This window comes from Pelmatolapia mariae, linkage group LG12 (assembly GCF_036321145.2).
Source record: "Pelmatolapia mariae isolate MD_Pm_ZW linkage group LG12, Pm_UMD_F_2, whole genome shotgun sequence".
NCBI lineage: Eukaryota > Metazoa > Chordata > Actinopteri > Cichliformes > Cichlidae > Pelmatolapia > Pelmatolapia mariae.
Window position 1 is genome coordinate 30,872,588 of NC_086237.1, and position 27,541 is coordinate 30,900,128.

The 27,541-nt window shown below is 40.7% G+C and overlaps 3 protein-coding genes across 4 annotated transcripts; 2 read left to right on the top strand and 1 right to left on the bottom strand.

Annotated features, from left to right (window-relative positions):
* Positions 1-1,613: 1,613 nt before the first annotated feature.
* Positions 1,614-12,781, bottom strand: fahd2a (fumarylacetoacetate hydrolase domain containing 2A). Of its 2 annotated transcripts, none has more exons than XM_063490252.1 (8): positions 12,662-12,781; positions 10,856-11,121; positions 8,758-8,974; positions 7,337-7,396; positions 7,083-7,245; positions 4,957-5,065; positions 4,363-4,450; positions 1,614-2,199 (listed from the first exon to the last, which is right to left on the bottom strand). In XM_063490252.1, the coding sequence occupies exons 2-8, from the start codon at positions 11,119-11,121 to the stop codon at positions 2,137-2,139; spliced, it is 966 nt and encodes a 321-aa protein (XP_063346322.1). In that variant the 5' UTR covers positions 12,662-12,781; the 3' UTR covers positions 1,614-2,136. The 2 variants fall into 2 exon arrangements, with proteins under 2 accessions (XP_063346322.1, XP_063346321.1); XM_063490251.1 differs by having other exon boundaries at positions 12,599-12,711.
* A 325-nt stretch (positions 12,782-13,106) lies between these two features.
* Positions 13,107-22,392, top strand: zgc:152830 (uncharacterized protein LOC767682 homolog). Its single transcript, XM_063490249.1, has 16 exons — positions 13,107-13,223; positions 14,028-14,069; positions 14,156-14,246; positions 16,481-16,629; positions 16,733-16,841; positions 17,131-17,258; positions 17,326-17,425; positions 17,607-17,682; positions 17,767-17,852; positions 18,341-18,445; positions 18,684-18,759; positions 18,836-18,954; positions 19,040-19,123; positions 20,566-20,623; positions 21,606-21,787; positions 21,878-22,392. The coding sequence occupies exons 1-16, from the start codon at positions 13,213-13,215 to the stop codon at positions 22,010-22,012; spliced, it is 1,551 nt and encodes a 516-aa protein (XP_063346319.1). The 5' UTR covers positions 13,107-13,212; the 3' UTR covers positions 22,013-22,392.
* A 932-nt stretch (positions 22,393-23,324) lies between these two features.
* On the top strand, positions 23,325-26,547 carry pcna (proliferating cell nuclear antigen). Its single transcript, XM_063489379.1, has 6 exons — positions 23,325-23,721; positions 24,648-24,745; positions 24,834-24,901; positions 24,994-25,188; positions 25,760-25,883; positions 25,986-26,547. Exons 1-6 carry the CDS (start codon positions 23,501-23,503, stop codon positions 26,060-26,062), a joined length of 783 nt encoding a protein of 260 aa, XP_063345449.1. The 5' UTR covers positions 23,325-23,500; the 3' UTR covers positions 26,063-26,547.
* The last annotated feature ends 994 nt before the right edge of the window (positions 26,548-27,541 follow it).

Here is a 27,541-nt window from a genome sequence, read left to right on the forward strand (position 1 = left end):
CATGTTTATGTTGTAACGAAGGGATGCATCAAGTTTTGTCTGTTCCATGAGAAAATGTTTCTTTGGTTCTTTATACTCAAATAAAAGTTCCTGTGTCATCATGACTTGAACAAAAGCGCAAAAAGTTCACTGTGTACAAACTAAACCAACTACAGCCCTTTAAAGTAGTTTATTAGTTATAATCTCTTGCACACAGCCATGGTTCTGAGCTGCTCTCCTCCTGGATGTAGATCATTCAGTGCTGAGTCAGACCTCTGGAGAGTCTGTGTGTCTCACGTAGACCTTTTGACATCAAGATGCAGAGACAAATCGATGGCTTGCTTTAATGGGGACTTGGAGGCCTCTGTATTTTGGCGTTCACAGCTGACTGTTTGTACAGTCACATGCCAGTGCAGCTGTTTTTACTCCTTCAGCCAGCACAGACCACAGCCGCAGTGGTTGAGCTGCCATCGGCCGTGAGAATCTACTGCCATCCAGTGTTGAGCTGAGGATACTGAGTCTCAAATAGTTGTGGAACTGGCCTCTAGCCATAGCCCACTCAGAACAGAAATTAAATTAGAAGGTTTGCATTTGAGTATCTGTTTAAGAGCAGCTACCGAGACTTAAAACAGAGGATTTGCATAATAAGAAATGTGAGTTTTGAGGGCTGTTTTCCATGTGAGCTGCTCTCATGTGGAAAAAATAAAATCATGAACACCTTTAAAAACAAACAAAAAACAGGATAGGGATTGATTGGCTGTGGCATTTTAAAGTCGCAATTCAGATGATGCAAAATACTTTTTTTCCGAGTTATTATAATTGTTATACAGTTGCCAGTGGGGGTGAACTAATTTAGCATTTTTTCCATTAATTTCTGTGAATATGTAAGTCTGATTTCATATTCGAGGCATTCCTTTAGTCTTCACAATTAAAAACAAGAAGAGTGCTGAAGATTCCCTCTGCACTGCGTATGAAGCGAGGCTGTGGATCCAGGATAATAGATGGATCTGGGTTAGTTTGTTTTCTCAAGAACTTCAAACAGTGTCTCCAAAATTTCCTTATGTCCAGTTTAACCTGATTTCACAACTGTAAAGGTTCCTTCCAGAAACTCGTGAATCCAGATTAACTCCAAAAGTTTATCTTGGGCCAATCCCCGCCTTCGGTAAACACTTTCATGCAGATGTTTTCATAACTTGTTTAGTAATCCTCTTGGCAAACAGACAAACCAAACTAATCACGCAACATCCTTGGATGAGGTAAAAATCTCCTCTGTGACTCGTGAAGATTGCCTGAAGCTGAGGTTTTTTGTAGGGTATTTTAAGGTTAGCGAGACACTGAGCTGCAAAGCACTCCACTTTGCACCATATATGTTCAACAAAAAGTTAACTGATCTTAAACTGGAGCAGTTTACAAATTATAAGGGGATACAGTGGTCGAAATGTAGCTGTCAGTTTGAGGATGTCAACATGTCACACTGCTGCAAATTGTAAACAAGTACAGTGAATCCATCATTGAAGCTCTCTGTCAGACATTTGTATTTAAAAGCTGCTACATGAGTCGAAACACAGATCGAAGTAATTACAGAGATTTTTCTCCCGGGCAGTTAAAAAAGAAAAAGAAAAAAAAGAACACAGTTGGAAAGCAGCATTTTTTTATTTAATTTCCGCACATCTAGTAATCTATTTTCTTTCTTTTATGGGTAAGATGATGTTCTTTCACTTCTGACTGAAGTTTTATACACAGTCTTTGATCCTGAATATTAATCATAATTAGAAATACTTTTTACGTCAATGTCAAAATATTTTTTTATTTTCACATAAAAAGAAAAATCAGTAGGTTCACGCTTTCTTCTGCACAGCACGAGTGGGCGGATGCTGACGGAGGGTATTTTTTACAGCCCGTGATGACTCTGAGGTTGAGTCACATAATTACTCTGTTTTGTGTAGTAAAAGAAAATAACACATTTTCTCTCCTCACAATTACTGAAGTATCATGAATAAAACATTCATCAGGCAGTTTTACATATCTCCTGATGGTTTTTCACATTATTCAAAAGGGGGAAAAAAACTATTTGAATAGTAATTCATTGTGAGTAGCTGGCGATCAGAAGGTGCAGTTCAGCGGCTGATGTTCATTCATGGATTCTCTTCTCAGGGTTTACACCACTTTGTTGATTATAGAACCTAATTGTTCTATCTGGCACTCCACCACGTCCCCTTTCTGGAAGAAAAAAATATTTTAACACTTAATTAAAAAACACATTTCAAATCACTGCCTTATTATCTGTTAGTAATTAATGGGGGAAAGGACAATAGAGTCCTTTTATGCCTCTTTTCAGCTACATTTTTTAAATTCTTTGCCTCTACTAAAGTGGCTTTGCATTGTTTCACAGTTTAATTTTTTTCTGTTTTAGCTTCTTTCTCCAGGAAGAGCCTTGCAGCAATATAACAACCGCAAAATGTCAATGAAATTAAGCGACTTGCAGCAACGACACAAAAAATAAGTATTAGCAATGCAAAGTAGGCAGGTGCCGAGTTGGCTCAGCTTTGCTGGCCTCACATCCAAAACCACTGCCTCTCATATGAGGGAGTGGTATGTTCATTAGATGGTTACCTAGGCAACCAGAGCCTGAAATGGCCATTAGTGACCAACTGTCGTCTACAAAGCGGAACAATCAATTTATTTATGTGTGACCTAAGGCTTTATTCTGATTGGCTGGCCTTTGTAAACAGACGGTTTGAACAGGAGATGTGTGGAGATTCTGTGCTCACAGCCAAAGTCACGTGGAAAAGAAAGTCTTCACAGGAGACTTTCTTTTCCATGTGACTGTAAGCGCCTGAGATGACCACAATAACCTTCTGAGGTCTAAATCATCATCAGTTTCAACCCTCAAATTTAACCTTAAGCCAAATTCTCAACTTAGGTACTCTGAAAGAGTCATTTTTTCCCCCTTTCTTCACCCCTCGGCTGTATGGCTCATGCTGTATTACCATCGCCCCACAGTATGAGCATGTGTCATGGACACGCATGTTCGTGAATGCGATGACTCGAGAACGAGGCGACGTAGGAGTTTGAAATTGATACCGTAGTGTTTTATTAAATTATTCTCCCAAATCTTGGCAATAAGGGAACAAATAAAACAAGAGCACTCAAAGAGCACAACTCCCCCCAAAGGGCAAATGCTATACTACAACTTTGATGTTTTATTATGTTTTTAATTACAAAATGATGATGTCAGCCTGTTATGTTATCATTGTGATATCGTAGGATGTTATTGAAAAAATAAAAAGTGTGTTATACAGCTCCCTCTATGCCCTTTCACGTGATATGTTACTCATATGATTTCTTGAAAAATGTTTTCACGGTCAAATACTTATTCAACCTAGGTACTCATGACCCCCAAGGCCTAGTATATTGTTGTGAAGTTTGAAGATGATTCATAAAAAATTGTGGGTAACACAATTTTCTTTACAGGTTTTCACATTTGGTCTGACGTCGACTTTTGTTTCCAAAACCTAGAAATAAGGTCGAGTTATCACCTCTGATTACTTGAGGCCTGCATATTACTTTGTTGCTCATGGTTGGTTGTGAGCGACCTTCCTAACCCTCTAATGCAGGGTGTTGAACTACAGTCCTCGAGGGCCAGTGTCCTAAAACTTTTCTGTCCCTGCTGCAACACACCTGAATAAAATTAGTAGGTCATTAGCAAGACTCTGTAGACTTTGTGCATGGTGCAATAAAAGTGCTTTTATTGCACCATGTTCATTCACTCAAGAGCTGCTGTAACATGAATCAAATGGCTGAATTGCTGCTTCAGCGTGCAATCAAGTTCAAGAGTCTTGCTAATGATCTACTAAATTTATTCAGGTGTGTTGCAGCAGGGATACTTGTAAGGGTTTCAGGACACTGGCCCTCGTTGACTTGAGTTTGACACCTGTGCAAAATTTAGTACCCTGTCAATCATCTGTATCCTGTACTTACTGGTGATCATTTCATGAACTGGGCTCAAAAGTTCTTGAATGTCACCGACTTTCTACAATCTCTGGTTTCAATATTGCTGCCATTTCTTGGGTCAGACTTCTGAGGGTTAACGAACCTTCTTTGATACCATACAGAGTCAAGAATAGAAGGGAAAAAGCCATCTGATAGATATTACCTGTGCAAACACCAACCTCATTATTCGATACTTTTACCATGTTTGATAGAGGCATAAACCACATTGGTAACAACTGATAGAAATGAAGGAAACCCAGAATAGGTCCTCTTTAACTCTGTGACCTTAAGTTTCTTTGGATGAAGTAAAAGTAAAGATGGAGCTGCACAAAACATGTCCAGACCAGCTGTACATGCTGCGAATTCACTTTTGTCAGACTATAAAATCACCTTGAGAAAGATGGGCGGCTTTCTAAATGCACCCACGCCTGGAGGAGTTCCTGTCAGAAACACATCGCCTGGAATCAATGTCACAAACCTATCAGGAGGGGAAAAACACAGAGTGGAATATCAGAAGAATTACCATCACTTCAGCAAATTAGGATTTTCTTTCTCGTCGTCGAGCAGTATAATTCCAGTATTAATTTAGATTAAGCCGGAGCATGCGAAACAATATCTCCCACAGATTATTCCGCTGTCTGCACAGATCCTGTGAAAGGTGCTGTGGGCTGCCATTATTAAGAGAATAACACAGGCATTATCACCAGTAAGTTGAGCGAGAGTGGGAGAGGCGTTGTCGTCTTAAAATCTCAAATCAGATCAGAGAACGCTCCAGCTGGTCAGGGTGCCGGTTGGGGTGGATAAGTCTTAAATGAAGCATGTAATTTTAGCTCAGAGTTGGCAACTTTTTGTGGCTTCATTTCTTAACTTTCTGGAATCTGAACTCTCAGCTTGAGTTACTCAAGCAGAAAAGAGTACTTTGTGTTATGTAAATGAGTACATAAACACACAGTAACTGAACTTCTCAACATTTATGGAACTTACTTTGAGACCCAAGCAACAAGTGCTGCTGTCTTGAAGATGATCTGATCCGTGTTGCTGCTCTGGACCGTGTCTCCATTAACCAGGCAGCGGATGCTCAAGTTATGAGGATCTGAAGGAGAAATGACACATGAAGTAGTTTCCTACTTGTGACTTTAGGCCTAAAGATAGGGGACAAATTTGAAGGGAAATCCTTTTATTCTTTTAAAGAAGCTGGTGGAAAGTAGTCTAAACAAATGTATTAGACCACCTGTCATGAAAACACTACTATTACTATTATTTTTTTCAAGAGTACACCTGCATCGTGGATAACAACAGTTTTTATGTTTTAGCATTTAAATATCATTTCTGGCCTGTAGACAGGGGCACTGTCTTTTCAACAGTGCACTATAGGATGCAGGTGATCACTCAGAACTTTCTTCTGATGTGCAGTGATGTTTACACAGACTAAAAGCATGCATTCAAAATGCCCCCGACAGCATAACACAGCCACCACATCCTCTCCCTGCAGGGGGGTCAAGCATCTAGGTTTTTCCTTTAAATTGTCACCCATCCGTAGAGGGTTTTAATTGCTCAGCTGCCTCTGGTTTACCTGCACGCAAATAACCAAAGTAAGAGGACAGCGACACTTGTGGAGGGTAATTACTAATAATAAAAATTATGTAATTATCATTTTCAAACAGGCAGACAAGCACACTCGACCTTTAAAGAGCAATTTTCATTCTAACTAAACTTAGACTGACGTGGTCTTTGACAGCGATGGTGTTGAATAATTTTTCAAGTGTGTTGTATAAAAGAAAAGCCTCGTCTCTCTGAAGAGGACATGTCAGCACGGCTTAGTTTTGCAAAGTTGCATCTGAACAAAAAACAAAAAACTTCTGAAACAATGTCCAGATGAGACAAAAGTGGAGACATGTGGCTGTAATACACAGCACCATGTTTGGTAAAAACAGCACATCAGCACCCTGTAAACCATGGTGATGGAGGGGTGATGATCTGGGCTTGTGGTCCATCCGGAGGCTATTTAAATGTCACCTTCCGTAGACGTGGGCACGCTGCTACCCTGCTCTGCTCCTGCACCATCTCCACACCACATCACAACATTTGGTTATTTTGTTCTCCCCCGAAAAAAGTGAGAATGTCATCAGTTCGGATTGTTTGTTTGTTAGCAGTCTAGCATCCACAGTTCTCAAATTATCTGTCAACGTAGCGCCAATGAGAGCTCGAGCTGATTTAATTTTGGTGAATTTTGGTCACACCAAATGTGAAAAATCAGGACTAAACTTCAATATTAAAGTTTAGCCCTCGTACTCGCTGAGTGCTCTTGTTTACGTGATCATTTAGGCTGCGATTCACACATACAACATCTGACATATACAGACTGCTTTACAGCACTGATGTGGATTTACATACATCATCTTTACTGTTGAGTTTAATAAATTTAGTCTTTATCCACGAGCCGTTTGTAACATTCACAAATGAAAGCCTGAATGAACTGAAGCAACAATGTAGCACTGTTAAAAAAAAAAATCATACAGAACACGATGATGATGATTTATTGCAGATAAAGGTGGTTTTTACAAGCTACTGAATAATGGAGTGTACTCAATTTTTCACAACTGCATGTAACAATAACCATTTATAGTATCTCACGCTAATTTTTTACTTATCAGCTCAAATAATGGCCATAACCTTAAAAGCATCTATCAGCGATGATCGCCTGTCAAGCATAGAGTACATCATCGTGGGACATTTTTATGTGAACATCTCATCTTTGAAAATGGATATTATGATGTGATGCAGGAAGATTCTAGTCTGCATACAGAAGTAAGAATTGTTTTTGGTTTTTATTTTTATTAAACAGTGTTGAATCGTAAACATGATGGCCCACATTTGACAAGAATGTTTTCAGCCTTTAGAAATCCTAATGGTTACCATTATCATCTGGTTGGGGCTTTCATGCTGCTCCCATCAGCTACAAAAACAACATTTCCTCACTGAATTGCAGCTTGTTAACTCGGTGAAGCTGCTGGCGTACGAAATCACAGATAATTGCATGATTCACCAGATTGTCTTTAATTCCCCCCTTTCAGCCTCACGCTTCCTGCTGCGGATTCTCGTTCTCTCACCTGTCACCGTGTCAGTGGTTACTAAGGCCGGGCCGAGAGGACAGAAGCTGTCAAATGTTTTTCCTAGAAGCCACTGCTTCCCGTTACGATTCATCTGCCAGTCACGAGCGCTGACGTCATTGGCCACGGTGAACCCGGCCACGTAGGAGAGAGCGTCTTCCTCCTAATAGAAAGAGGAGTGGAAATCGAGTCAGAACAGCTGCTTCGCCGGAGCGTGAAAGCACCGCGGCCTTCATTGATGCTGTGATGCTGACCTTGATGTGTTTTCCTCTTCGTCCTATCACAAAGGCCAACTCCACCTCCCAGTCCACCTCCTTTAATCGCACAAAAGGCCAAGATGATGTAAAAACAGCGTCAAGAAGCACCACATGTGTATTTTTTAGCATTAATAAATTAAAGTATACTAAAAACAGCTTGTTTATTTTTTTTATGCAAGTGTTGTGCTGTTAAATTATTGTCTTGCTCACATCTATCAAAGAAAACAAAAGAATTCATTTGATTGGTTAAATTTTAATCAGGCACTAAATGTGAAATATGTTGCAAGGCCTACTTTTAATGGCAAACGTAAGGAGTCCACAAAATCTTTTCTATAATACTTTGGTATTTTCTCAAAATAACTTCAACACTCTAGCCTGGCTTGTCCAGACCAGATTCCTACTTTAAACAGTGAGCTACTCAACCTTTAACCACTCATGTAAAAGTATGTTTCCATTAAAAGTAAATGTTAATGTGACAACTTTCAAGGTATTTGAAGTTCAAAGGTACAGAGATGCACTTGTATGCAATCCTATCCAATTCGCATACTCTGAGATCAGTATGTAGGTAGGCTGCTGCTGATCAGCAGAAAAGGTCACGTGCAGCTGACTTCAGTCTGTCTGCAGTGGTCAAAGTGTGTGAGCTGTGCAAACCTGTGCTAAACAGACACAGCTGACTGCACTGACTCTTTGATAACCTACATTATCAGCTCAATCCAAAGTTTCTTCATTAGTTCTGGTGTTTGAACTAAGGAACAACACAACCGATTTGAAAAATATGACAGAGATTACCTTTATCTGCACACCACACTGCCTTTAACGTAGATAATGTTGGTCTGTGTCGTCTTTAACCTCCTAGGACCTGGCGTCCACATATGTGGACATCACATTTTGGGACGTCTAGACCAAAATACTTAATTTTTCTCTACAAGGGCCTGATATCCACTTACGAGGACATTATACTGCCACTGTTCTATCAAAATTTGAAACAAATGCCCTCATATGTGGATCTCATTTTTCTCAAAAACAAAAATTAGGTAAAGATATAAAATAAAATTGGTAATTCTTTGTTTTTACATTCTTTAGGTCCCAATCAACCCAAATAGCAAAGAAAAATTAAAAATGCATGACATGAAAGAGTTCGGGTCTTAGGAGGTTAAGGCTACATTAGATGTGTTGTGTCCTTCGGGAGTAATCCTGGATAATAAGAGTGGAGATTTCAGGCTTGTTTGAAGTCAAGGCTGATAAAAGCTAGAGGTGATAGCTCTTGTGGTGGTTATTGCTCAGAGATCTTCAACAATCATCTAACAAGAATTTTATTTATTTTTGTCTTTTTCTAGATATAACTTTGACTTCTTTTGAGTTAGCACTGTTCTTCCTATTAAGGCCTCTGTCAGTCAAGTTAACTTTCTTGGCCTCACCTGGCTCTCAGAGGGCAGTATGATGTCATCGTACGGCCCTGTAATGGCGCTGGCAAACTTGTTGAAGATGATTGGTTCTTTGGGGATTGGAGCATTTTGTTCCAGGCAGTGGTCGCGGTAGTTCATACCCACACATACCACCTTCTCTGGACCTGTCACTGGAGACAGCAGCTGGATGTCTGCTTGGTCTACTACACACTTACCGGACGCCAAAGCTCTGAGGATGATAAGGAGGAAGACTGGTTTTAGATAATGTGGAAAATAGAAGTTGAACAGATGACCAAGCTTGTTGACGTATGTGAGAAAGAAGATTGTGTTAACTGATGTTACGTCCCTCTGCAGCCCCTAATCTCCTCAATGTTTTCAGCTGGTGCTAATTGGCCACAACTAGTCAGGTGTGGATAAAAGCTTACCTGAGGCAAGCTTTCCGAAAAAGCTCACTAGTCTTTGCCTTGGTGGCACCAGCCATTTTAGCCAACCTGCTATGCCATTTTAAGATAAAACCTCTTCTCACTAACACTCTGGTATTCATCTCCTTTTTTATGTTGCGGCTTTTGAGCCGGGCCGTAACGTAAGTGGGGGCTCGTCCGGGATCTTTGGACATTTTAGTGGAGACTGAATATCAGTTTTTTGTTTTACTTTTAAGTGGGTGAGTGATGTTGTTCACTGTAATTGAGCAAACTCTCTTTAGTTAGTGTTTCAGCTGGGTGGCTGTGCTGCCCTTCCATCGAAGCACTTGTTTGTTGTTTTGCTTTGTTGTTTTAATGTGTTGTGTTTGGTGGTTATCCTGGGTGAGGGTACGCTTCGGAGTTTAGTAGGAGACTATATCTCTGGTCTGCTGCCTGCTCTCGAGTTCGCGTTTAAAGTTGCCTCGAGCCTGGTACACCACTGAAGACTAAGTAGGTAAAGTTAGGATTTTATTGTTTTTAGCGTTTTAGGCTGGGAGTTGCACATAGTAAATCAGTGGCACCAAACTTGGCACGAGGTTTGAGACCATTCATTAATTATGGTCTTGTAGCTGAGGCAGGTAGGTCGTTTTTAAGTTGGCATAGAGTGTGCACCGTGTGTGCATCTAATATATCAATGGTGGTGGATGCCAAACGACATCCTAATGAGGTGAGTGCTGTGACCTTTAGTGTTGTGGGGAATATGGCTACTTTTGTTGGATCACTTGTGAGTGTTGTTGGACAGGTGATGGCAACAACACTGTGGGGTGCTGAGCCACCCTTGTTGTGATCATTGTGTGGCCACTACTCTCCATTTTGTGGTTGGTCACTAGTATGCTTGCTTTACTGAATTTTGTATATTAAAGTAACTTGTTGTGGTATGAGGCCACTTGTATGTGACCTCTTGTGTGGTGGAGACCACAGATCACGTGTGTGTGATTATTCGTGGCTGCTCTCATTGTGTTGTAGCAGGTTGAATAATCATTTTGGGTTTGACTGTTGTACTCCCTTGTGTTGGTCACGTTATTTTTTGTGTGTTCAGTGTGTCAACTTCAAATCCTCATGCAGGGGCATCTGTTTAAAATGCCAATTAAAGAAATGTGAGTATTTAGTTTTGTGTTAGGAGAGCTGGTAATAAAGTGCTCAAGTTTTTGCTTTGGCTCAAGTGTTTTTTTTTTTTTGGTTTTTTTTGTTTTTTTTGGGACCTGAAGGCTTCAGAGGGGCTTTTAATAAATTTAGGGGTCCTAGAGGAACCCTTTTGAGGGAGGAGGTGTTACGTCCCTCTGCAGCCCCTAATCTCAATGTTTTCAGCTGGTGCTAATTGGCCACACTTAGCCAGGTGTGGATAAAAGCTTACCTGAGGCAAGCTTCCCGAAAAAGCTCACTAGTCTTTGCCTTGGTGGCACCAGCCATTTTAGCCAACCTGCTATGCCATTTTAAGATAAAACCTCTTCTCACTAACACTCTGGTATTCATCTCCTTTTTTATGTTGCGGCTTTTGAGCCGGGCCGTAACAGTATACTAAGATGATGATTTGAGATGAGGAAGATGAGTGTGATCAAATAAGCTGATGAGTCATTTGAGTAGAAGGAGCATAAGGCAATAGTATGGCTGTATTAATTAGTGGTTTAATGGAAGAGAGTTGTTGACACCTCTGTGCACACTCCAGGCCCTTGTCTCCCAGCTCCAGAAGCTCTCTCATTGTTGACGGCATCAAGGGGTCAAATGCCTTCAGATCCACCACACTGTGCCCCTCACTTTGCTCCACTCCCACCCTGATGCTTGCTCCTTCACCACGACGTCGAAACTGCACCAGACGCATCGCTGCACCGCTGAGTCCTCGCCTCTGCACGGCCGCCGCTTGCCCCCGAGCGATTACACTCCTGAAGATGCAAAAGGAGCGAAGAGGAAGTCTCATCTGTTCGTGTGAGAAGAAGAGGAAGTGGAAAGGGATAGTAGAGGTCATACCTGATCCTTCAACAAATGCACAGTCCAAAGACATGGATGGTAGTTTAACTGATTTTGTGTGAATAAACATGAATAATCGTTTGTCTCTATATGTTAGCCCTGTGGTAGATTGGTGACCTGTCCATGGTGTAGTGTGACTCTCAAAGGGATAGGCTCCGACCCAACTGTAACTTTGAATTGGATTAGGGAAATAAGATGGAGGACTATAGCTTCATTTTCCTGTTGTTAGCTGACAGGAGCGGCACCTGGTGTGATATGCTGCTGCTGCTTCAGGTGTGCTGTGCACAGAAGTTCTTCAGTATACACCTTGGTTAATAAATGGTAAATGGACTTGTTCTTGCTGCACAAGGCCAGGTGTCATGGACACCCAAGTTTGTGAATATAAAAATTTAAGAATGTGCTCGTTTTCTGAAAATCACCTAGGATTTTAACATTTATATTAAAGGTGCAGCTACTAGGAGGCTGTAGTGTAGCACTGGTGACCACTACCATTTTCTGCTTTACTTGAGCAGTCAGTCCTTTATGCAGCATGTCTCATTCTCACACACACACACTCTTTTAGATGTAAGTGATTTCTAACATTCACACATACATTAACACTCCAATTAAGACTGACACTAAGTTTTAGTCTGAGATGCAGAAATCCACCAACAGTAGACCACCTGAGCCACAGCTGAACAATGACTGGATATTTGATTAAAAGCAAATACAGCATTTTCCCCCAGAGACCTACCTAATATGACTGGATTATTTCCCCTCTATTTCTGACCATTCTATGTAAACTGTAGAGCTAGCTGTGTGGGAAATCCTAGTATATAATCAGTTTCCGAAATACTCAGACCAGCCCGTTTGGCACCAACAATCACGCCACGTTCAAAGTCATTTAAATCACATTTCTTCCTCATTCTGGTGCTTGGTCATCTTGACCATGTCTGCATGCCAAAATGCATTCAGTTGCTGTGACTGGTCAATAGGATTTCTGCATTAAGGCCCAGTTGCATAGGTGCGCAGGTGTACCTAACAAAATGACCTCTGAGTATTTAAAGACATAGGCATACAGCGTTTATAGTGCAGTGCAACAATTCTGTCATGCACTACTTTTCTAATATTATCCAGATTCTTTTTATGCCTCAGTCTAAACTCCTTAAACTCATAAAACTTACGTGAACCCAAACTTTTCTGAGAACCGGCTGCCATAATAGAACAAGTGCAAATTAAGTTCGCTAATCTGCACAAAATAATAACACGTAATTATCTCCTGCTGTCGCATTATAATAGAGCTGCAAGTTGTAACCACGGTGGAAAAAGCAGCTTCTCTGTGCAGCTTCTGTCCCTAGAAACGGTACCTGCAGCTTAGGGTGATTTGCTTATCTCGGATTTAAAAAATAAAATCATTTTTAACACTTATTGTATACTAAAACACTTACAGAACAACCGTGACACCTACTGCTTCCACTTCGACCTTTGCATTGGCTTCAGTCAATACTCACCTCCCCAGTTTTTGCAGCTCTGCACAGAAAACACTACTTTTAGCTACTTCCGGTTAGCGTTTGTAGTCCATCAGCTCAGTCTCGTCCAAAGCGAGATAAATCACTGAGCCAGCGACGGAGTGCAGCCACGATTATCATTTATATCATTGCTGGTTGTAATTTATATATATATGTGTGATGTAATCATCTAAATTGAGCTTTTGGCTTTTTAATGAATCGGAAGAAGAAACTACAAATCCCTGCTGTGTCCTTATTGTGTCTTGACATACAGTAGGAAATTTAGACATTTAGACATTTTCTACAACAAAACACGAAATAAATTCACAGCACATAATTTTACTGCTTAATCACAAACTAAACCAGCTGCTTAGTGTCAAAGCTGCCTTTATTAGCCGACCCAAAAAGCACTTTACTGTTAGCTTGTCTTTATCGTGCAGCTACGGAAGTCCGTGAAGGCAGCGTGAGTGGATCATGTGACCAATTCCTGACCGGTGTAGGAAGGATCATTTTAGGCTTTTCATCCTGAAGGTAACAGAGGAAGACGACGGAAAATGTGCACCAGGTAGTATTTACGTTTTATTTAAAATTCAAAACGGCTAATTCAATGGTTTTCTGACGTGCAGCTTTCTGCCGCATGCTCAGAACCTGATACGATTTCAACATATTTTGTATATTAACCCACAAATAACAGGCTGTGAAAATAAGATATGTTTTACTGTAATATAAACTTAATGCAATAAGTCAGAGTGGTAATATAGCAAAAAAGGAGGCCATATTAATCCACCGTGTCTCACATAAACGCCTAGTTTTAAGTAGTCGTAAGTAGTAGTAATGATATTGTTGTGAGTCTGATTACTTGTTTTATTAAGCAAGTGTTTAACTGGCTTTGCACACAGCTACATGAGCTTGAATTTATTGTTTTACGTGTTATTTATTTAGTTAAAATGTGGATAAATCCGAACCTACCATCCTGCTTGCAGATATTTATTCATATCTAGTTTTCACTTTCCCTTACTTCCCTTCTTCTAAGCGTCATATGATGCCAGAAGTATCTGACTCATGTGAAATGAGTCAGTCTCGTGAGCATTTTATTCCCTGTAAAGCGCAGGTGAGTTGCAAAGTCTGGAGACGGTCATTTTAGCTCAAGCAAAGAGATTTTTGGCTTCAAGGTGCATGGACAAGAAAAGTCTAAACGTGTTTACCGCCACAGGAAATGTATTCTGTGACACTTTAGCAGCTGCAGACAACACAGAACCTTGGCCCACTTTTTTATCAGTAGCCTGCATTATAAAAGACTCTGATTGTGCAACTGTGTCTTCTGAGATATCGTGTTAGGCTCTGCTGACATTGCAGTTTCTCTCTCCAGTGTCCAGCCCATCCAATGGACGAGCGACCTCAGGAACCAGAAGTAAGTATCAGGGCCCCACTTCCTCTTTGACTGTAAGTTTTTATGCTTTTGATTTTCTTAACAGACAGTTTTTTACTTTTTTCTAGTTTTGATGGCATCATCTTAGTGACCCAGAGCCATGAATCCCTGCCCTCTGAACTCGAGTCCCTGAAAGCCCCACTGCAGGACTACAGTGCTGTAAGAGTCCGACTCTCTTCTTTCGACTATATATTTGCTTGCAGTTGTGCAAAAGATGGACATAGAAGCTAGATTAAAACAATAAGGTTAAACAAATAAGACCAAATTAACATAAACTTGAGGAGAAGTTAAAATAATGAGAAAAAAGGTACATGTCAGTATATTTTCATGTTTTATGTCCTTGGAGAATTGTTACAAACTTAAGGGCATTCTAAATCTGATGGAAAAACACTTTCACATTTAAACCTTGTCTCAAACGTTCTATAAGGGCCTCACCAAAGCAAATAATGGAAGTTATGTGGCGTCAAAATTCCTGCTATGGAAATCAAGGCAAATAGCTGATGTGCTTTAAAAGTGAAAGTTAAACGTTCTCTAAAACATCAAGCTAGTGAAAACACGTCAGGACGATGTGGTGTGATGTGAGCTGTTAAAACCAGTTTGAAGACGATCTGCTGCATTCTTATCTCAGTGGAGGCTTTTGTCACTAGCCCACATTTTGCCAGGTTGGACTAATCTGTAGATTGCCTTTCCGTATTATTTGGTGGAAATGCATGGAAGCAGTTCTAGTTTGGTCACGGGCGCCACACTGGTGGAAAAAGTGCATTTGTTTATGTCGGAAAGTTGGGCTTAGAGAAAATAGAACAATACATTTTAGGATTACTGATTCATTCAGGATTGATTGTTAAAATTTGTATATTTCCTCAAGTGTGCATGTCACATCTAATCCTTGTTGTAATTCAGTCAAATAGGATACTATGTTGTGAAAATATCCACAATGCAGTAATGAGAGTACTGACTGTGACCAAAAAGAGAGACCAGATTTCTACCATATTAGCTTAAAAGCTTTCAAATCCTTCCCCTCACATACAACATCCGTAATAATCAGACCCCGTTATATCTTAAACATGTCAAAACAGAATGGGAGGGAGAGCCTTCAGCTTTCAGGCCTCTCTTCTGTAAAACCAGCTCCCAGTTTGGATTTGAGAGACAAACACCCTCTGCTTTTAAGACCTTAACCTTAAAACTTTCCTTTTTGATAAAGCATATAGTTGGAGCTTGATCAGGTGACCCTGAACCCTCTCTTAGTTACCCTGTAATATGCCTAAGCTGCTTTGGGCTTCCCATGATTGTTTCTTCTTCACTCATTATTGTTTATACACCACCCTGCATTTAATTATTAGTCATTAATTATTTCTGGCTCTCCTCCACAGTGTGTCTTTTGTTTAGTCTCCCTTGCTTCAACCCCCAACCGGTTGTGGCAGATGTCTGCTTCTCCCTGAGCCTGGTTCTGGTGGAGGTTTCTTCCTGTTAAAAGGGAGTTTTTCCTTCCCACTGTTACCAAGTGCTTGATTATTGGTGTCTCTATCTTATATTATTACCTTATGATATAAAGTGCTTTCAGGTGACTGCTGTTGGGAATTGGTGCTATATAAATAAAGCTGAATTGAATTTAATAAAAAGGTCATTTTTCATTTTAAAAAAGTATGCAGAGGTAAAGAGTGAGGACTGTTGACTTCTGTAGCAACAAAAGTTGTTTTGCAACCACAGATATCGCCCTCTAGTGGCCATGAAAAAGAATGCAGGTTTAAGGCACTTCAGATTTGATATCTATAGATGTATACAGATAGGTACATCAATCATATTGATGTACTTATATTGGGTGGGTTGCAAAATGCAAAAATCATCTTAAATTGAACCAAGTGATTGGTAATCATAAGATCCACAAATGAAACAATAATCTCACAGAGATTTGGTACTGATAACATATTTGGAACAAAAGTATGATTTAAAAAAAATGTTTTGGAAGATTTTTTTTTTACCTTTTTTTGTATGAAAAACTGAATCATTTCATCTGTTTTGGTTTGATGATATGTGTTAAGGCTTTCCATGATGCTCTCACTCCTACCTTTCAAATTTAGCTACATTATATTAGATTTAAACAATCACTTTATTAAATCATCACAGTTTTAGCAGATATTCGTCATTATATCTTGTCAGTACTCATTCCTTCTACATTAGTGTGAAAAAGCGTCACACAGTCAGTCTGTTATGTTACTTTGACAGTAAGAAGTTAAAGAAGTGTGATGGATGTGAGCAGCTGCATTGAAGGACCTGAAATTGCCTGCCCTCTAAAGCTCAGTGTGACGGTGACGTACTGCAGTCGTGGTACTACTACCCCCCCCCCCCCCTCCTGATGCGTTTTGCTTTGTGGTGCTTCTTTGTGGTGATTCTAGGTGGACAGCGGTCTGGGGGAGGAGGTGGTGGTCATCAAGGTCCCTGGCCTTCCTGGTAACCGCTTGGTGTTTGCCTCCACTGGCCCCGTAAACCGCGACTACGATGACATCAGGCGCTTCAGTGATGCAGCAGTCAACGGGATCCAGCGGTCAGTTGGAGGCAGCTGACTTTTTTTCTTCTCCTTCTTTGACTTGAATTGCTGGTTTACTTCCATGTTTTTTACCTCATGTGGTATCTGTTTGCCCTTTCAGTGCCTTAAAAGCTGGCATGCAGCGCCCCCTGCTGGTGTGCCCTCCACACGCAGACTACAAGAACAACACCTTGGTGGCTGCACTCGGAGCCCTTCATGCACTCTATATGGTGAGAAAACATCTTGATTGATGGTTTACCGTTTGCCAGTAATGATAAGTTTAGTGTATAAGCGCTATCATCCATGTATGGAAATTGAAAGGTGTGTGAGGTGGACACAAGCAGCTGCAGACACTACACACAGTCACTCTAGAGACGCTGTCCGCAATCATAATGATGCTGTGGCCAAGTTTAGAAATTGTATTCAGATAGTTTCCCTGTATGGAGCCATGAATTAAAAACAAGAAAAATGTATCTGTGTGCAAAAAGGACACTCATTCACTCTCTTTGTGCCCAAAAGCCTCTTGAAGTGAGAGAGAGCAACGTGAAAAAAAATGACCACAAGGTGTGTGTTCTGGGACTGTGGGCAGCGGAAGAGGCTCGAGGAACAAAGCTGGTGGAGCTGGCTAATGCTCTGGAGAGTGGGAGGTGAGTCAGATACTTGAACTCATTGTCTGCACACGTTTCCTAAGCTGACCACATTTGGCCCCCTCAGACTGGCGTACCGTGACATCGGTGGATCAGACCCTGAACGTATGGCTGCTCCTCGTGTGGCTGATTACGTCCAGGAACTCTTTAAAGACAGCCCTGTGAAGGTAAGAACGAGTATTATTACATCTATATTCTGCTTTTGTTTTTTTAAGAAAAATTCAGAATTTTGAATTTTTGTTGATTTATTTTCAGTCTACAACTTTTTTTTAAATTTATCTTTGGTTCTTCTGTGACAGTTTAATCCACGTTTTCTCACCTCAAACCTCTGTGTTTGTTCACCGTCAGGTTGAAGTGGTGAGCGACCTCAAGACTCTGGAGAAAGAGTATCCGTGCCTGGCTGCGGTCAACCGCTGTGCCAACAGTAAGACGGCACTGACCCACAAAGCTGTTAAGATGGGTTTTTTTTAAAGTTATCAAACTGATTTAATGTTTTCTTCTTTTGCAGGTGTACCCCGTCACCAGGCCCGAGTCGTCAAACTGCAGTACTGCGGAGAGGGGCCGATCGAAAAGACGCTCATGTTGGTGGGAAAGGTGAGACTACACTCTTACGTGTCTGCCCTTGAACCAATTAAATTGCTTTATTTCAATATTATTCATATAACACCAGATCATTACATTAGTCAGCCCAATGTACTTCATATTATGAAGTTGAGACCCTACAAGATGATATTAAACCTAAAAGAAAAACCCCCTCAAATATTATATAGTCATATAAAACATGAATACATTTCACCATGTTACACCATGTAACTTCAGAGTCCATGGCATTGACTGACTTCATGCCCACGATGAGCATATGTAAACTTGTGATCACAAGTGTATTTATCCAGATTACATATATAATCTGGTAAACACCATAGAGGCGCAGATGCATATATTAGCAATTCGTAACAGTGTTTAATTATTATGGGAGTTAACAGGAAGAATAGCAGCATGGTGTCAGGTAGGAAATCAGAAAGAAGTGGCAGGTATTAGTGTGTACTCAGTCAGCAAATGTGCCTCTGATGTGGCGTTTTCAGGGTATCACCTACGACACCGGTGGAGCAGACATCAAGGCTGGTGGCATCATGGCCGGGATGCACAGGGACAAGTGTGGAGCTGCTGCTGTCGCTGGCTTCTTCCAGGTGAATAATCGCCTCTTTGCACCTGAACAATAAATACTTGGAATAAATATTCATCACTTGTGACTCGGCTATAAATCAGCACTGCACGCTGCTGAGTCACCATTAATAAAAAGCTTATTAGATGCACAGAGGTGAATATTTCGCCTCCCTGCAGTCTTCAGAGGGCCGCTATACATACTGAGATTTGATACATTTTAAATGGCGTCGTGAAACTTTTGAAACTCCTCTTGCACTTCAGATCGTAGCCCAGCTGAAGCCACAGCACCTGAAGGTTGTTGGCTTGATGGCCATGGTGAGGAACAGCGTGGGTGCAGGTCAGTGGGCTTCCATTTGTTTTTCCACAATATTTCTGTGGAGTCTCGTCAGCTGACATTTTTTGATTTTACTCAGATTGCTACGTGGCGGATGAGCTGGTGGTTTCCCGTGCGGGTCGTAGAGTGAGAGTGGGAAACACTGATGCCGAGGGTCGTATGGTGATGGTCGACCTGCTCTGCGAGATGAAGGAGAAGGTCGGAAAGCTTGGGAGACATCTTTAGCTGTTAGTTTTCAGTTGCATTCCTTCCCAGCGTGACCTTACCTCTGCTCTCCACACAGGCAGTAAATGAAGTTTCTCCTCAGCTGTTTACTATCGCCACTCTGACTGGTCACGCCATCAGAGCCATGGGACCCAACTACTCTGTGAGTACTGCTGAAACTCAGACAATATCTTCAAGAGCTGTGTTTTTATTCAAGAGCATGTTTAACAGTTGAAATAAACCATTTATGTAAAGCCTCAAGCAGTTATAGCTGCTCTCCCTTTAAAAGAAATTTCTTTTGATTGAGTGCTCCTTGCAAACAGAAGGTTTGAACAGCAGGCTAATGGGACTTCTGTGCTCACGGCCAGAACAGCGTGCCTGAGCTGAACATACGGAGGACATCTGCTCTCACTGACTTGTAGCCTAAAGTTAAAAAATAAATAAATAATAAAACAGATTGTTTAGAGTAATCTGAAGATGGAGCTTTTGGCTTACAGGGTTTCTTATGCATACACTAACTACTTTGGGAATGTTTAATATGAGCATGCATTATTGTAACTCGTTTTTTTTATCAATACAAAACAAAAAACAGTTTGAACACATTCCTCAAACCTAACCCACCCTACCCCTAGAAAACCAGATCAAGGATATGAATATAGTCAGACATTATTAACATATTTACTCAATCATGTATAAAAATATGTTGTCATTCTGTCACATGCATTCAGTACACCAATACTGTTCAGTGTTAGTAATGACAGCTTCCATGCTTATACTATGCAAATTATATAAATGGTTGCCAGGTAACATAAAATTCCTCTAGTGTTGTATCTGATCTAATTTAATTCAATTCAGGTTTATTTATACAGTGCCAAATCACAAAAGCAGTCGCCTCAAGATGCTTTATATTATGAGGTAAAGACCTACAGTAATAAGAGAGAAAAAAACCAAACAACCCTCTGTGAGGAAGCACTTGACAACAGTTGGCTAGATGACAGGGGCAGAAAATCCTTCCATGGAGAGAGAGTGAGCCTTCTAGCCAACAGAGATAAGAAAGCAGTCACGTTCACTTAGAGAGATATCTAATGAGGCCACCCCAAACAGTGAAATCAATGGAGATGGATGTGCTGTTTGTCCACATATTTTAGAAAACAAACCAAAACATACAACAGTGATCAGGATCCTCTGCATCAGTCACACGATGATCAGCAGACCAATGACCACTATGTACAAGTTTAAACTGGACTACAGTTTGCCCAGTTGGGTCTGAGGTAGATTTTCCCAAATCAGTTTCCCAGTTTGTTTTTAAGATCTTCTAAACTAGTCAGATCATGCGTATTGAGAAAAGCATGGATTTTACTCATAATCTCTTTGCAATCAAGTGGGCATTTAGAAATCTGACCTGAATTTGTTGTTGTGGTACATAAACGGTAACAGTCTGAATTCTGAACTAAATGAAACAAAGAATCTGTGACCCCTCCTTTATGATAGGAAAAAAAAAAACAAGAGCACAGTAGGACTACTTTGAGTGTCCAGACACTCCAGTGTTTTAATCATCATTGTTGTACTATTGTACTAAGTTAAGTTTGGAACATTTTGTTTTAGATCATCATGGATAACGGACCGGCCCATCGCAGCGGGAACGCTGCTCAGTGGCAGAAAGGTGAGAAATATTTACAACTATAGATTTACTTACCTAAGGCTTCTCCAGCTCTTTCAGCTGGAGCTGAATCCTTTTGTTAACAGTTGAGTTAGTTCACCTGTTTTGCCAGGTGTACAAACCAAAACAGCCAAGACAACTTCACTGACAGAGGAAACGCCGAATAATCAGTCCTTTAGTTATTTTAACTGTACAGATGATGCTTTGAATTACTCTGTTCTGCTCATTTCAATTACAGCTAAAACCATTATTCAATGAATGGACTCCTTGATTGCTGCACATTTACTCAGATACTTTGAATAATTGGTTTTCAATATGTTTTAAAAAATGAATTATGTTTGCATCGAACTCTGTTAAGACATAACTTTAGTGCAGAATGTAGACTTTATGGGACCTGATTTAGGGTCTAATTAATTAGAAAAATCTCCCCAGATCTTTACACAGACTGTCTAAAGCAGGGCAGCCTTTCAAAGCATATTTATATATAAAGTGAATCATGTGACCTCTTTAGAATCTATGTTTTCAACAGCTTTTAACAGTTTTTTTTTCGGTGTAACTATTATTGGAGCAAATTATAATGATATAATCAGTGAGACCTCTCCTGTTGGCCTAGCACGGTTTTGTAGTTTAGGCTTTCATAAAATTGCAGTACTACAGTTTTCCCAGCAGATGCTGCTATTGTAGGAATTGCAAATACTTGAAAAGAAGTAAAAGCACATTGCTTCATAAACCTCTTTCCACCAGTGCAGGGTCCTATCTTGTTCCTGTTTCATGCATTCAGCCCACACCACTATAAAACTGCTGATCTCATAGCTGGAACCACTGATGTTAGCTGAGGGGCTGCTGCAAGATGGCACTGATTCTGTCTGCTGTGACTTTGATTCTGTGAAATGACCCTACCTTCTCCTATACTAGCACAATGTTGCCTTCAGTTGGCAGAACTCTGCCTTTGATTTACACTAATATGTGGCCCTCTCCCTTGCAGCCGGAGAGGTGCTGGGCGATTTGTTTGAGGTGTCTACTATCAGGCGCGAGGACTATGAGTTCCACAAGGGCCAGTCTGAGTACGAGGACATCCTGCAGTGCAACAACCTGCCGTCCTCTGCTACACCTCGAGGACATCAGACACCTGCAGCTTTCCTCATCATGGCTTCAGGACTCGACAAGGTGCTTGCACATTTTATTCATCTGCTATTAATGTGAAATGTGTGCATTCGTGTGGAATAACCTGTGTTACCTTGTGCGTGCCCACCGCAGCACGGCGTGGATTCTAAAGCCCCTCTGCCGTACTCCCACATTGACATCGCCGGGTCCAGCGGTCCTTTCCCAGGTGTACCAACAGGAGCCCCAATCATCACCATGGCAACCAACTACATACTCTCTGATCTCTAAACTGAGAAAATTCGTCTCTGCACTTAAACCCTGCACAAATTTCTTCCCATCCAATTTCAAAAGAAACACCTGCTACAGCACTTAAAAAATTAAAAATAATCTGTCCTGTTTGACATGAATTAATACCTCAGACTGCTTTTCTGTAAGACTGTTCGCTGCTTCATATCTGAATCAAGTGTCAAACCAGCCTGTCAAGTGGCCTGAATCAGTGCATTCTCAGGGGTTAAATGGCCGTGCAAACGTAACATCCTTTTCTATGTGTGCCTGTATGTGTGCAACAGACTTGGGATGTGATTTGTGTAATTTGTGACACCATGTGCTTGTCAAACCAAGTACTTCATCAATAAAAAGGTTTTTGAGGTCTTTGTGTTCTCTCAACATAACTTGTTTTCTTACAAGGAGGAAGCCCCATTTTTATTGCCTTTGGACCAAGTTTAAAATAAAAAAGGAAGTGACAGATTTTTATTTTTTTTTTAAACAGGAAAATCCTAACTGATGTTCAAAATTGTTGCACTTGTAGTAAACCTATTTTTAAAAAGACAATACATTTAGCCAACTATTAAGCTTTGTAAAATTTTGAATATTTAGGTGATAGCTACAGTTAATTTACACATTTAGCATGCAAAACTTTCATATTACAGTGGTCATTTTATATGACAAATACATTTTGTTTATAGAGAACAAGTACTTTGGATGTGAAGATTAGCTCCCACTTTGATTTAAATTCAATACTTTGTCACTGGAAAGAAGTCTAACTACAGATTGAATCTGTCTGATACCATAATATAAGAAAACGAAGTTAAATCACAACAGTGTGTCTCAGTTTTGTTTTGTAATAAAATAAATCTGCAACTGCTACACTTTGGACTTACATTTTAAGAAATAAATGTGTAGCTCATTGCCCAGATTGCCCTGTATGTATAAAACAAAGTTATTTTGTTTGCTTTTTCTGTAGTTGAACAAGAACTTTTATGTTATTTATTCATGTATTTCTTAATTACTTTGGTGTTGTATGAATGGCTATGGGAAAGGTCTTTATCGGTACTAAAAGCCTGTAAAACCTCTGAAAGAAATTACAAAACGTGATACCCACATTTTCCAAAATTGTCCAATGGGCCAGATTTGACTTTTTGCTAGGCCGATTCTGCCCCCCCACCCGTGCCCTATGTTTGACACCCCAGCTGTACAGTGTTGTATAATATTCTGTATGATTTGTCCAGGTTACAAAATTGTCCTCTCCAACATGGCTGAAATAATCGTCTACTCTTTTAAGCGGTTGTGGCGTCGACAAGGAAACGGAAATGACGCAATCGCGCCCCCGAATCATTAAAACCGGCGGTTAGCGCGCGCTTCCAGCTTAAACTCCTCTGTACCGTGAGAGTGGTATTCACGTGCCGTGTCTGTGCTCGCCAGCAACACAAAACCTGAGCTCTCAGAATACCCTTTCTCATCTTTTCATCTGCGCAGACATAAAACTCCACAGCAACCATGTTCGAGGCTCGCCTGGTCCAGGGCTCCATCCTGAAGAAGGTGCTGGAGGCTCTGAAGGATCTGATCACAGAAGCCTGCTGGGACGTCAGCTCGTCCGGCATCTCCCTGCAGAGCATGGACTCCTCTCACGTCTCACTGGTGCAGCTCACCCTGCGGCACGATGGCTTCGACTCGTACCGCTGCGACAGGAACCTCGCCATGGGTGTCAACCTGAGCAGGTGGAGCACACATACCAAACATTAAAAAAAATAGTTTATAGGTAGAAAATACTGTCTTAACACCGTTTGATGCCAGCCCGTTGCTGGTTCTTGATGGGGCTTAGCTAAGAGGAGTTTCTGCTGACTAATGTCCCCAGGTTGACAGGTTGAGTTGTCAAAGTTTATCGAGTCTAATAAGACGAAAAAAAAATGGCTGCTCGGTTTGTGACGCGGTTACTATTTTTGAGTCTCACGACCGCTTTTAGCCTCTTTTAAGCGCACTTTATTACATCTTCATGCAGCTTCTGATGCTGACAAAGAACAAGGCCATCTTGGCGGAGTTGCCCGGGCATGTCTGCCTCCTGAACTTAGTTAACTCTTTAGTGACCGCTCTGAAGCGGCGCGCTTTGTATATTAGATGTTTTTAAGGGGGCAAAAAAAGTAGTTCGGCTTCACATTCACCGTTTAAAGTTTAAATTACGTTTGGAGCAGTTTGAGAGAGTTCCGCTGCTTTGTGATTGCGCGGTGACAGCGTTTTAGCGCCAAACTGTGCGCCGGGAGGGTTGGCGGGAATTGTTGTTGAACCCGGGAAATACCACTTCCGTTCCTACGTCACTGCCTGTTTAGCTTGAGTCATGTGTGATGGATGTTTAGCTGTTTACAACGCTTTTTTTTTTTAATCAGCAAATTAGACTGTTAATAATATTTATTTTAAACGGTTTTATTGTTTAGCCTGTTGTCGCTGCAGGTCCTTCTTTTAAAAAGAGAACAGACTGAATAATATTTTTAACTGACTACTTGTTGAAATTTTTAATTATATTTTGCAGAAAGGATTTGATTTATTGTGTGAATGACGTGGTTATATTAGTTATTTATTTAGTTTTGTTGTATTGTATAATGCAGCGAGACTAAAGTTTACTGATTTATTTTTTACCTCTCTTATCCAGTATGTCAAAAATCTTGAAGTGTGCCGGAAATGAAGACATCATCACCCTCAGAGCAGAAGACAATGCAGACACGCTCGCTCTTGTCTTTGAGACTCTCAGTAAGTTTGAATTCTATGTTTATTCAGTAACATCAGTCTGACTGGTGGTGTCACGGTGGTGTATTTACCGCTCTCTTCAATCTTGCAGACCAGGAGAAGGTGTCAGATTATGAGATGAAACTGATGGACCTGGATGTGGAGCAGCTTGGTATTCCAGTAAGTCAGCTGTTACATCCTCAATTTGTGTACGGCAGGGTTTTCCTCACACGGTTGCTAACCTTTCCATGTCTGTCTGTCTGTTCCTCCAGGAGCAGGAGTACAGCTGTGTGGTGAAGATGCCCTCCGGGGAGTTCGCTCGCATCTGCCGTGACCTTTCACAGATCGGCGACGCCGTCATGATCTCCTGCGCCAAGGATGGTGTCAAGTTCTCCGCCTCAGGCGAGCTGGGCACAGGAAACATCAAGCTGTCCCAGACCAGCAATGTGGACAAAGAGGACGAGGCTGTGAGTATGAGAGCTCTGCATGTGTTGGCAGACATGAGCAAGACAACTGCATAAAATTTACATGTGCAATAATTAAAATGTGATGGTTTAAATATGTATTTTGTGCTCCGTTTTAACTGGCACCTGGTGTAATGTGCTATTACTGCCAGAAGGTGGCAGTAATGCACTCACAAGCTGTTCAACAGCAAAAACGCAATAAAATAAAAAGAGAGAAATACTGACCTATGACTGGATCAGTTCAAGTTTCTACCAAGAAGTGACTTTTGCTGTTTGTACAGAGTACAGGTGGAGGTTGAAAGCTCTGCAGATGTTTCAGTGTCATGAATTCATGACTGTTTATTTAAAGGCATCAATTAGTTACCAGCAGTTTTAAGACCAACTTTTTTCTTTTTTTTTAAATAAATCAAGTATTCTTAAATATTTGTTGCCATCTTAATGCTGAGACAGCAATTAAGGCCTTTACTTTAAAACTCCTTATTTACTGTATGAGCTGGTGATCCGAGTGAGTGTGGCAGACTTGCTGTTGTGGCAGCACCTGTTAAGTTCTTGGCTCTTCCCTTCCTGTGTTTAGGTTACGATTGAAATGAATGAACCCGTCCAGCTGATCTTTGCCCTGAACTACCTGAACTTCTTCACCAAGGCCACGCCGCTCTCCAAGACCGTCACCCTCAGCATGTCCGCTGATATCCCCCTGGGTACGTGCATCTGCTCTTCCCTTAAATGACTGCAGGATTCTTCGTTTGGTGTGTCGTGGCCCAGACTTGACTGATTGTTTGTTTTTGTTTTTCTCCCTGCAGTGGTGGAGTACAAGATTGCTGACATGGGGCACATCAAATACTACCTGGCACCGAAGATCGATGAGGAGGCTTCTTAAGATGTTTCTAACAGACCAAAAAGGGAGAATAGAGAAAAGCGAGACGACTGCGACTTGTCCCGAGTGATTGAAGCACTGAAGTGATCTCATGGTGGTCGATCACTCTGCCCGAGGTTTCTGATCTGCTGTTCGCGGTGGAAGGTCGGCCTTTTATAAGCAGCCAGCTGTCAGCTGTATGAATGGTGCCATCTGTGTGATGCAGTGAAGCCTCAGAGCACCTGGCTCTGGTCCAGACATCCCCAGTGTAAATGTCAGCACTTGCTCAATCTAAATTAGTCGCTCTCTATTTTTGCCCGTTTTTGGGAAAGCAGATTTAAAATATCCTATGTCATATTTCTTTTTTTTCATTTCCCCCCTTTTTTTTTTTCTTTTGTAGATAACACATTTGTAAATACTTCCTGTGGTTTAGCACTGTCGGTCAACCGCAATGTTTTTGTATTCATGGATTCATTCCCAAATAAATAATTCAGATTGTTTAAAAATAATTTTGTCTCGTTTTTCTGGACATGTGTGAATATTCTTTCTGTGTTTATCACACTCCTTGCAGATCTCTAAGCTGTTATGCCTGTTTTCAGTCATGTTATCAGGTATGATTAGATTTTAGTACACTAAAAAATGTTTAGCTTTCCTGAAACAGAGGTTAGTTGAGGGCAGTTAGGGACCAAATCAAGTAATATTTAAAGTCATTATTGTGCAAACAGACAAGAAAACATTAATACTGCTTCCTTTACATTAATGTAATAAAATACACACATTGCTCCCGTCTCCAACAAGGTGAACTAATACGAAGATAAAATACTTCAGTTGACTGGAAAATATTATCTGTTCATTTGAACCTAGAAATGTAATAGTGCAATCTAATAATTTCTATCAAAAAAAATGGAGAACAATAACTAGCTGTAAAATGAAATGTTTCTTTTTTGCGCCGTCTGCAAACCACAGCAACGTGAAAGTACGACTCAAGAAAGGAATCAAAATCTAAAAAAAATCTGAAAGTTTTTGTGATTTGGAAACAAACAAAAATTCTCACTAAGAAAAGTATTGTCATTCCTGTCTGTTGACCACCAAATGGTGACTTGTTATAGGTAGTTTTTTGAGAAACCGGTCATGTTCTCAGCGAAACCCTGTTTTTAAATAAAGAGTTCATTAAAATGAAAGCGATCCATCTGGCCTGTTCATCATCATAGAATCATTGAGAAAACAGTAAATAATGTCCTGTTTTTTTTCTCACATTCACAAGCTAAGAAATGTAAATCAGGTCTGTCACTGCACAGTTTTTATCAGTCGTAAAAAAGACCCAAGTTTGCATTTAAGGTTATAAAACTTTGTCAGCAAACTCTTGCTTGTTATTTTTCCTAAAAACCTTCCCAAATCTTATTGATTCAATCTTCATTGAGTCAACATGACGCAGTAATCAGAAATGGCCACTAGGTGATGCTCTACTGCTACTTCTGATTTTGTTTTTCGGGTGAATCAAAT

Excerpts from the sequence above, each read along its gene's own strand:
- fahd2a (XM_063490252.1), bottom strand. The coding sequence starts at position 11,121 with ATGAGACTTCCTCTTCGCTCCTTTTGCATCTTCAGGAGTGTAATCGCT. Across the intron at positions 7,397-8,757 it reads TACTGCCCTCTGAGAGCCAG|GAGGTGGACTGGGAGGTGGA; the intron begins GTGAGGCCAAGA and ends GTGCGATTAAAG. Across the intron at positions 4,451-4,956 it reads CTTGTTGCTTGGGTCTCAAA|GTTTGTGACATTGATTCCAG; the intron begins GTAAGTTCCATA and ends CCCTCCTGATAG.
- zgc:152830 (XM_063490249.1), top strand. Across the intron at positions 17,683-17,766 it reads GGTCAACCGCTGTGCCAACA|GTGTACCCCGTCACCAGGCC; the intron begins GTAAGACGGCAC and ends CTTCTTTTGCAG. Across the intron at positions 20,624-21,605 it reads CGCTGCTCAGTGGCAGAAAG|CCGGAGAGGTGCTGGGCGAT; the intron begins GTGAGAAATATT and ends TCTCCCTTGCAG.
- pcna (XM_063489379.1), top strand. The coding sequence starts at position 23,501 with ATGTTCGAGGCTCGCCTGGTCCAGGGCTCCATCCTGAAGAAGGTGCTG. Across the intron at positions 23,722-24,647 it reads ATGGGTGTCAACCTGAGCAG|TATGTCAAAAATCTTGAAGT; the intron begins GTGGAGCACACA and ends TCTCTTATCCAG. Across the intron at positions 24,746-24,833 it reads TCTTGTCTTTGAGACTCTCA|ACCAGGAGAAGGTGTCAGAT; the intron begins GTAAGTTTGAAT and ends TCAATCTTGCAG.